Source organism: Drosophila navojoa, chromosome X (genome assembly GCF_054131105.1).
Source record: "Drosophila navojoa isolate 15081-1374.11 chromosome X, UAZ_NAV_1.0, whole genome shotgun sequence".
Taxonomy (NCBI): domain Eukaryota; kingdom Metazoa; phylum Arthropoda; class Insecta; order Diptera; family Drosophilidae; genus Drosophila; species Drosophila navojoa.
In genome coordinates this window covers 14,600,405-14,610,057 of record NC_142895.1, presented here as the reverse complement: position 1 = coordinate 14,610,057, position 9,653 = coordinate 14,600,405, and the positions used below count along the sequence as shown (strand labels likewise).

The window sequence follows — 9,653 nt, the reverse complement described above, 5'->3', positions numbered from 1 at the left end:
AAGTTATCGATAACTCAAGCATATGCCAAGGCATAATTATCGATAAGAGTCTCACTCTGGCTTGGTCCGCTGCTCTTTGCATCAAATGCAGTGCAAACGTGCTTAAACATGTTTAAGCAAGTCATTCACGTAGCATGTGCCAGTCGTGCATACCCCACTGCAGCACGCCAACAGCCAAGTGACAGTCAAGAGCCAGCAATTGAGCCAGTACTTCATTTAACTGGAAGACTTCTTTGATTGGCTGTCAGACACGTTCTGAGTTGTTGTTGTTGTTGTTGTTGTTGTTAGTTGAGAGTTAAAAAAAAAACAGTTACCATTGCAGTTGCTAATTAAGCCAACTGCATTTTTAATTAGATATCCGTAGAAGCAAGAAACCCACACACACACGCACACGCACACATACGCACACACACGTGCGCACACGTAGTCCTTGGATGGAATTGGATGCGTTGCGTATACGACACGTCTGACGGGCGATAAATTAAAATAGTATAAAAGAAATTGGCTGCTTGGCTGCTAACCAGCAGCAAAGCTGCAACTGACATGTAGAGCTACACACACACACACACACACACATACAGCATATCTATGTGTGCATGTGTGAGAGAGTTGGTTGAACGCTCAACCGTGTGCATAAATCATCAACAAGAACGAAAAAAAATATATATATTTATGAATATTTGCGCGAATTGCCAAGCATATTAAAATAATATATATAAATATACATATATACATACATATATATGTATATATATAGGTGCAACGGCGCCCCTAGCCATGTGCGAAAGAGCCGGCAATAGTCGAGCTAATTTGATGAGCTTAGCAGCCCCAGGGCTATTGGACTTTTGGGGTCACGCTTTGGGGTCGACTAAGCAGCGCTTTGTCCGGCATGTGGTGCCGGTGGTGCAGGTGGTGCTGGTGGCATGGCATGCGGCCCCACTGCAGCGCGCACGAAATTAAGGGGCGCAAACGGTGAGCGAATTTGTGGAGTGCACTCAGCGCGATCGAAAACAAACGGCAGCCATGGCAGCCAATGCAGCAGCAGCCAAGCTCACGCACACACACACACAGATACACAAACCTCACTCACACACACACACACACATAAGCTGGCAATTGACTGCGTTGTGTTTGCGTGTGGTGGAAATCGTTTGAACACCTAGACGAAACTTAACTACGCAATCAGCCAAATAACACGCACGCAGTGTGCTCGAGTAGGGTATGCCTGACTAAGAGATACCCAGCGTCGACCATACTAATGTGTGTACATTCTAAATGCGGCCTACGCACTTAAAGTCTTCATAAATTCGACATATCTTAGGGGCAATAAGTCGAAGGATCTAAAAATTTGGTATTTAAGGTATTTAAGTACTAAAATCTGCGACATTCTTAAGCAATAAATAGCCGCTCAATATATCTGTGGTATTTTTCCAATCAATTGATAGTTTCTTATTATTAAATATAAAATACGGCCAATTTTATATACTTATATATATGTGTATAAGAAACTGTTTATAAAATGATTAATATGCAATGAGTAAAAAAAACCTATTACATTATATATTATTAATTATGATAAAATTTTAAATAAAAAAAATATATATTGAAAAATTTAATACAAAAATATATATATATTTTAACCATTTATTTTTTAAATTTAAAGATTTAATAGCATATTAAAGATTAACTTTATTTAAGATACACATATATACAAACATCCTCATGCCTCATACCTTCTGCTGCCCGCCTGTTGCATGCCTCTGCACAAAACCGATATACCCTAGCTCTAGCCTCATTTCAATGGGCTCAAAGTACAACAAATGAAGTTGAAATGCCGTTAAATGCTGTGAAAAGCCATTTACTAATTTGCGGAACGCATTCAATAATCGAAATAATAATATTTTATAGTTGAACATATGCATGTGTGTATATATGTATCGATCTATAAATATTTATATGTTCTATATGTTTACATGTCTAAATTATATGCGTGTATGTTTGTCAGTGTGTGTGCGTGCGATTTGTTTCACTAAGTAGAGTCCATTAGAGATGAAAGTCCATTTTATAGACCAAAAACAGTTGCGCAAGCCAAATGATAACGACTGTGAAATACCCTAGCAACCCAAACTTCAACATAGAGAAGCTCAAATTGTTTGTTTTATAGGTATTATAGAAATTTCATAAGATAGAAACTAGTTTGAGAGATAGGAACATGATAACAGAGAGAGAGAGAGAGAGAGAGAGAGAGAGAGAGAGAGAGAGAAAGAGAAAATAGCTAATACTAGATATCTCCACTTCTATCACATTCCGACAGTATTTAAATATTCTTACGATATGTAAAATTAATGTGGCCAACAATTTGGTTGAATTGCATTGTCAGACATATAATCCACTTTGTTTTACCTGCATATAATCAACAAATAAATATAAATTCTGGCAATCAAATCGAAATTCGCTTTTGATGCGATATGATAGTAAAATCAATTAGCATAATTATTTAGACGAACCTAAGGCAACTGCTTTACTGGTTTTCGATTTTACAAAAGACGAAAATTTAATTTATAGAATTTAATAAATATAACTTTAAATTTAATTAGAGTTTGAGCTGAAAACTTAAGCAAAAATCTATAAAATAAATATATTGTATATAAATACTAGCAGAAATACTGAGTGTATAATCATACATGCATCCATACATTTGTGCATACATACATACATACACTTAAAGATAAATATATAGGGCATGTGATTGGCTCGACTTCTACTCTTTAATCCACACACTCGCTGTCTCGCTCGCACGCATGCCAAGCCCTAACTCAGCTATCCTTAAGTCTACAAAGTCAAGCCTAGGAATCTCTTATACGCCAGCATTTATCTTATACACATTAAGCACAGCTAACTCAAAGTGAGAGAGAGAGAGAGAGAGAGAGAGACAGAGCGGTAGTCGATCACTCCTCGCACCTTATCCTTATCTCTTATACATAGAAGGCTAACGGATGGCATTGCATTTGTTTAGCATTATGTCACTTCCGGTTTGTTGCGCTTGCTTCCATTTCCGTTGCAGCTGCAGATGGAGCTGTTCGACTGCTCAAGAGATTCGCTCTCCATATTTAACCACCCATGCATATCACTATATTTATATTAAGCCATATGTTTCCGTTCGAATTTGGGGCCGCATGACCTTGGCCAAGTGGGGCACTTCTTGTGTGTTGCCCACCCAAAAAAAAACATATACATATGTATGTATATATAAAGCAAACAAAACTAAACAACATATCTAATGCCGACCACAGTGAATTTGAATCAATTAAAATAAATATGTTACTCAATTGAGATATACACTAACGAGCATACAAATGGGGTACTTTCCAATTGGAATGCATATCGCAAGACTTTTACATGAAAGAGTATAAAGATATACAATTGTATAGCTCTCTCACACACACTCACACTCGTGCAAGTAATTGGAGTACATCGAAATTGCAATGCATATCGAAATATCGCATGCTAAAGAGAGCGAGACGCAGAGCACTCTTATACTAACGCAGGCCAACCAATATACTCTCACATACATGTGGATGAAGACGAATCAGCAATAGTCTAAAATATGTACATACACATGTACATATATGCATATGTATATTTATACTTTGTCAGGGCATTCGTAAGTCGATGTAAGTTGAATGCTCACTTTTCCAATCATTAACGATTTTTCTCATTTGTTTATATTTGCCATGTGGTGGATATGAATCACAGAGTGGGCAATGCATTTCCACATGTAAATGAATCACATCAATGAGCGCGAGAGTGAGAATCCATCCAATCGTAAATTAGTAAATACATACACACACATACTTCCATATATTGAAGCACTCATTTATCTATGCTGCGTGTCGAAGGCCGAAGGCCACTCAGCGCTGCGAATTTGAGCTGAGTATAACGGATCGACAGCTGATAAGCTTGTTGTCCAAGCAAGTTTGGCGTTGAGTGAGTTTATCAGTCGATGCAGACGCAGAGCGCACAAAATCAAAACAGTGTGAGAGAGCGAGGGAGAGAAGCAGATGAACGCCAGAGAGCCGCGAGCACAAATGTACCAAAACTTGTACTCTTTGGTACACTGGATCGTTGAATTGGTACACTTAATGTGACGAATGAATGCTGTATTTCGCATGTTAAATTAAAAGGAGTTTGCACGTTAAGCTTACTAAAAATATAGTCTCAAATAATTTTGCCTAAATGACTCACAAATTTCATGGAAATTATATATGTATACATGAGTGTGTATATTGCGTGAGAGTGGTACACTTGGCGTGTCTTGCTTTTGGTACACATTTTTTTCGAGTGACGGCCGCTAGCTGTGAGCGCCTCAGAGTTCGCTCTATGAATTGAGCAAGTCTGTTGCCTGCCGCTCTCACTCTCTTACTCTCTGCTTCGTATATGCATGTGTGCGTGAGTGTGTGTGTGTGTGTGCGTGTGCATGTTGTTGTGTATTGCGCGCTCACTCTGACTCGCTCGCATACGTGCCGTTGCTGTTGTTCTAAGCTTTCAGTCGTTTCGCCGTCGCCAGTGGCATTTTGTGCTTGCTGCCGCACGCAATGTGATTTTCTGTGGGCACAGGCCGCGCTTCTTGTTATTGTTGTTGTTGCCTGCTAACTGTTTACCTTTTAGCAAGTGTAGTGTGCTTTTGTTTTTCTGTATATTTTGTTTTTGTCGTGATTTGTTTTGTTTCTGGTGTTGCTTTTTGGCAACTGCCGTTGCTCTGGTCATGTCCGTTAATCATGACTACGATCGCAAGTATTTGCGCAGCATACGCGGAATCTCCAAGATTGTCTGCCTGGTAAGTAATTCATCGGCCACGCCTACAAGAACAGCAATAACAGGCAACACTCTCATGCTCCTCTCTTCTTCTTCTTCTTCTCCTTCTTATTTGCCACTCATTTAGCTGTGCGCCTTCATCGGTTTCCTCTGCATCGTGTGCAGCTCGGTGCGGCTGAGCAATTATCGCGGCTGCTTCTACATAATCGTCGTTCTCCTTGGCTTCGCTGTGACGCTGACGCTGCTGCTCTGCCGCTACCTGCGGCTCGGTCAGAGCTGGCGATGGAACTCGGCGTCATGGTCGCTGGGCGTGCACGCGTCCCTGGCCATCACCCATTTCCTTGCCTCTAACTTCGTGCTCGGCCTGAGCGTCAATGCCTATACGGCTGCCGCGGTGAGTTGAGCTGGCGCTCTCTTATACTTATACACATATACATATATACATATATTTGAACTTGTCTCTCTCTCTCTCTTTCCTTCTGTGCTCCTTGCAGTTCTTTGGTCTTACGATATTTAGCATAAATGGCCTGGAGGCCTACAGCTGTTATAAACGCACTTGCCAGCGCGATGTGGCTACCCAAACGGTCTAGACGCTGCCCCGCTCTACCCCTCCGATCAAGAGGCTGTGTGGACGCGCTGAACTAGGCGCTATTTGTATTATCTTAAGCTAGTGTCAATTGAATGTGTCTATGTGTGCATGTATGTACGTATGTGTGTGTGTCTGTGTGTGTTTGTCTAGTGGAATAAAGTCTTAAGTAAGCTAGTTAAGCTAAAAGTCACATACTATGTATACCAAGTTATTGCCCAGTTTGTTTTTGTGGCCCGATTAGCTTATCAATTAGATATAGATAAAGGGCATCGGCGGCGTCTAACTGTAAACACGCTCAGTTATCGAATTCGGTCAGAAACGATGCGGGCAGAGCGCAAAGCAGAGACGATACTGCGCTTTATCCATTATGTCATGAACGCGTGCGATTGCAAGGTGCCAAATAGCTGAGCATGAACCGAAGAGTGTAACAGAGCGGGAGAGAGAGAGACTGGAAGAGTGCGATGAGCGTGTGGAGAGCGAGGGCTGGAGACTTGCAATATGAATGCGAAAGAGACAGCAAACACCAAGTGCAGCATATGATGCCAATCAAAGCTCTTAGAAAATACATACATACATACATATGTATGTATGTATGTCTGTATGTACATACATATGTAAATTGAAATCGGGAGAAATTACTCAAGCCTAAATATAGTCGCAGTTTATTTGGCTCGCTTTAAGCAAGTGCGCTTACTATTAACGTCAATTTTCGTGCAAATCTGATTAAGTTTGAACTTTGTAACTTATTTTTTGGCCTTCGTCCCAATTGTCGGTCCGCCTGTCTGTCAACTGATTTGGCCTCCAGCGTCGAACTACAGTTAAGACGCTCTGGGATTGTAGTCTCCAATTCTCCAATGAGAGCCGCACTGGCGACGTCTGTTGCCATTGTTAACTTTTGTAAATTTGAACTTATGCGTTAACCTGCCTCTAACTCTACACGACCGTTCCACCCCGCACCGTCCCGGCCCTTGGGCCAACACTTTTTGCATAATTTACCTTGAGATTTTTGCCATTGCCATTGCCATTGATGTTGTTGTTGTTGTTGTTGTTGCTGTAACTTTTGTTGGCAGCTGATGAAGTTTTTGGCTGGCCCAACGTCTATTTAAAGCTTGTTTATTTATGTTATTGTTACAGTTTACTGTTGTTGTGCTGCTGTTGCTGTTGCTCTTGCTGTTGTTGTTGTCTGCCGTCTGCCAGAGTCTCCATTCTGTTAAGCACCTCGCTTACGTCTCTCACTCTCTCACTCTCCATGTGTATGTTTGTGTGTGTGTGTGTTTGTGTGTGCACATACATAGTATATTTATTAATTTAATGAACTGCGCCATATCTCACTGCATTTTATGTGCCTCAAACCACCCATCCCCCCCTCTCTCGCGCTCACTTTAAAGCGCAGCTCACTCTCTTATACTCTGTTTGTGTGTGTGTTTCTGTGTTTGTGTAATTCAGCTAGTTACAGATTAACTTGGCCTGCTGCCTGCGCTTATCAACTTAAAGGAGCAAGCAGGCACAAGCGTGTCTATGTGTGTGTGTGTGTGTGTGTGTGTCTGTGTTTGTCGTGGTAAATAAGTTGGGACCACTTTTCGCTGTTGCTGCTTTAACTGATCAATCTTGAGCGGGGCTGTGGTCTGGCGGGGAGGGGGCGTAATTTAAGAGAGCACGTGGCTGACGAGGAGTGCGAGAGAACGGGCTGTTCTCATGAATCATTGGGTGGGCGTGGCCAGGGAAGCATTTAATCATTACTCACACTCAATTCGCCAGCTGCCAATCGAAAGGAAAAGAGTACAGGGTATACGGCATTGTACAAGTACTGGCACCGGCGCAATACCCAACTGCGCCAACCGCCGCCGCCCACTGCAAACTTGACTTTCCCATTCGAGTCACGCAGAGGGAAATTAATTAGCCCAGTTGAGCTGTTGGCCAGCTGGCCAGTTAGCCAGTTTGGCAGCCCCAAATGGAAGCGTGCCTACGGACTATTTATGGCTCTAATGGGGGTCGCTGCAACACTGGCCCCAAATGCCAATGACAATGAGAATGCCAATGATCATGATCATGATGAGCATCATGATCACGAGCGAGCGCTGCTGCCAATGCAAATTGACAATTCAATAAAAAACACTTGCGATCCGAAACGGATCAATTCCAATTGAATTCGAATAGCTTTGATCCCAGCACTGGGTATCAGGTAGCTGAAATACCCTGTAAATATGGGAAATAAGCAGTGATGGCTTTCATTGGCCATATTTGAGTTTTTAGCTAAGAAGGAATATGTATTATAATGGTCTATAGCTATTCTATAACTATATATACCCTGTAGATAAATACAAAAATTGATAGCTTTCTTAGAGTATAATCATATATCTAAATTCTTGGGTCTGATAGTAAATTTCAGTCAATATTTATACGAGGTAAATATTAAATATGAAACTATAGGGTATATCTGAGCTTTATACCTATGTATATAGGTTTCCATAGATTTATTCCATTGAAATCAATTGAAGCTACTACAGATCCTCTCTAAGCCCTAGCCTGTATATAGGAATTTTAATGTCCTTCTCCCATATCCACTTCCTCTTTTTAGGTAGGACTAATGTTATAAATGGCAGTCTCGCAATTTTCAGCAGATTAAAGTGAATTTCTTCAGTGAAACATATTAATCACTTTTGGCTTACCCGCTTAATTTATAGTTTGTTCTCCAATAAATGTCTGCGTCATGTTTTACAATCAACAAAAAACTGGAAAAAAGTAAACTAAAGCCCCATTTGATTGCACACAACATTGATTTTAATTAGTTTTAGGAACGTGTTCTTCCGTGGTCTGTGGTTTTACTTATCGAATAACCCAGCCCACAGCCGGGCGTAATTATAATTTAATGTTGTACAACAACTCATTTGCTATAATTAGTTACTTTGAGAGTAATCTGTTAAAATCAAATGGGGGTCAAATATCAGGGACTAAAGCAATTTGCTATGCGTAACATAATACCATAGCATACCCATGCTCCGCTTGGCCACGGGGTATGCCAGAAATGTTTTTGCTACAATCCGCATTTGGCGTACTCATGTTACCTGCCGCATTGACTGCGTACATAATAGATTCTGAGCCACTGTGATATACTTGTGTGTATAGCGGTAAGTGCTTCCAGTGGAGAAGACACCGACTAACCAAGAGAGCGCGTGCAGCTACCAGAAGTGTCAGACCAAGACAACATTGAGCATGCATATGCACATAAACATAACTGTTAATAAAGCGCCCTTCGCTCCTCTCTCTCTCTGTCTCTGTCTCTCTCTCTCTCTTCAATTAATTTCGGCGCGAGTCGAGTTAGAACTCATGGAAGAAAGTAGCCAGCAATAATTGTCAAGCACACGCACTCACACACACACACACACACACACACAAGAGCAGGCTTGCACACATGTTAATAATGCATATCTCCTCACCTACTCTCCTTCACTTTATTTACTTGTGCTTTTGGCACAGCTGCTGAACTCTGCAGGCTGAATCGTACTCATTTGAATAGTTTTACAAGTCTACAGAACTCAATTTCTACACATCAGCTGCCATTGGGCAAAGCAAAAGCTACAAGCAGCACATATGCATAACTGTTAATAAAGCGTCTTTTGCTCTCCCTCTCTTCTTTGATTTCAGTGTAAGTGAAGCTAGAGCCAATGCTAGACAGTGACAAGCAATAATTGTCAAGCACACTGACACACACACATGCAAATGCAAGTGTGTACATGCAGACACTCTCTCACCCACTCTCCTGCATTTCGTTGTCTTGTGCTGTGGCACAGCTGCTTAACCCTGCTGCGTGAGAAATTCTCATGTGAATATTGTTACAAGTCTACAAATGTCAATTTCTACATACCAAGTTGCCATTGGTCAATGGTCAAAATAACCGTTATATTGCTGTTCAATTATGTATTTAGAGCGCAGAAATTAATTAATAATGGAGCATTAGCCAATTGAGCGCCTTTGGCATTTGTCCAGTGCAAACAAAACGAATTCGATCAGATGTCCGAACACTTGCAATTAAATGTCAAAATAACAAACACTTATAAAGAGCGGAAAATCGCAACAGTCGCGATGCCAAGGGGCCAAGGGGGCCAACGGGTGGGCGGACGCGTTTAATTAATGAAATCATTTTCAAATCAAGCGCGCATTTAATCAAAGCGCCCCGTTCAAGCGAATGCTATTTGTCTGTCTCCCCGTCCGTCGGCTCGCTGCTCCCCTCCCCTTTGTCCGCTGTGCG

General features: G+C 41.3%; 1 protein-coding gene across 1 annotated transcript; it reads left to right on the top strand.

Moving 5' to 3' along the window:
* Positions 1-4,535: 4,535 nt before the first annotated feature.
* LOC108655961 (uncharacterized) lies at positions 4,536-5,601 on the top strand. The gene is made up of 3 exons (XM_018107805.3): positions 4,536-4,837; positions 4,943-5,209; positions 5,310-5,601. Exons 1-3 carry the CDS (start codon positions 4,766-4,768, stop codon positions 5,403-5,405), a joined length of 435 nt encoding a protein of 144 aa, XP_017963294.1. The 5' UTR covers positions 4,536-4,765; the 3' UTR covers positions 5,406-5,601.
* Positions 5,602-9,653: the final 4,052 nt, after the last annotated feature.

Excerpts from the sequence above, each read along its gene's own strand:
- LOC108655961 (XM_018107805.3), top strand. The coding sequence starts at position 4,766 with ATGTCCGTTAATCATGACTACGATCGCAAGTATTTGCGCAGCATACGC. Across the intron at positions 4,838-4,942 it reads TCTCCAAGATTGTCTGCCTG|CTGTGCGCCTTCATCGGTTT; the intron begins GTAAGTAATTCA and ends CCACTCATTTAG. Across the intron at positions 5,210-5,309 it reads ATGCCTATACGGCTGCCGCG|TTCTTTGGTCTTACGATATT; the intron begins GTGAGTTGAGCT and ends TGCTCCTTGCAG.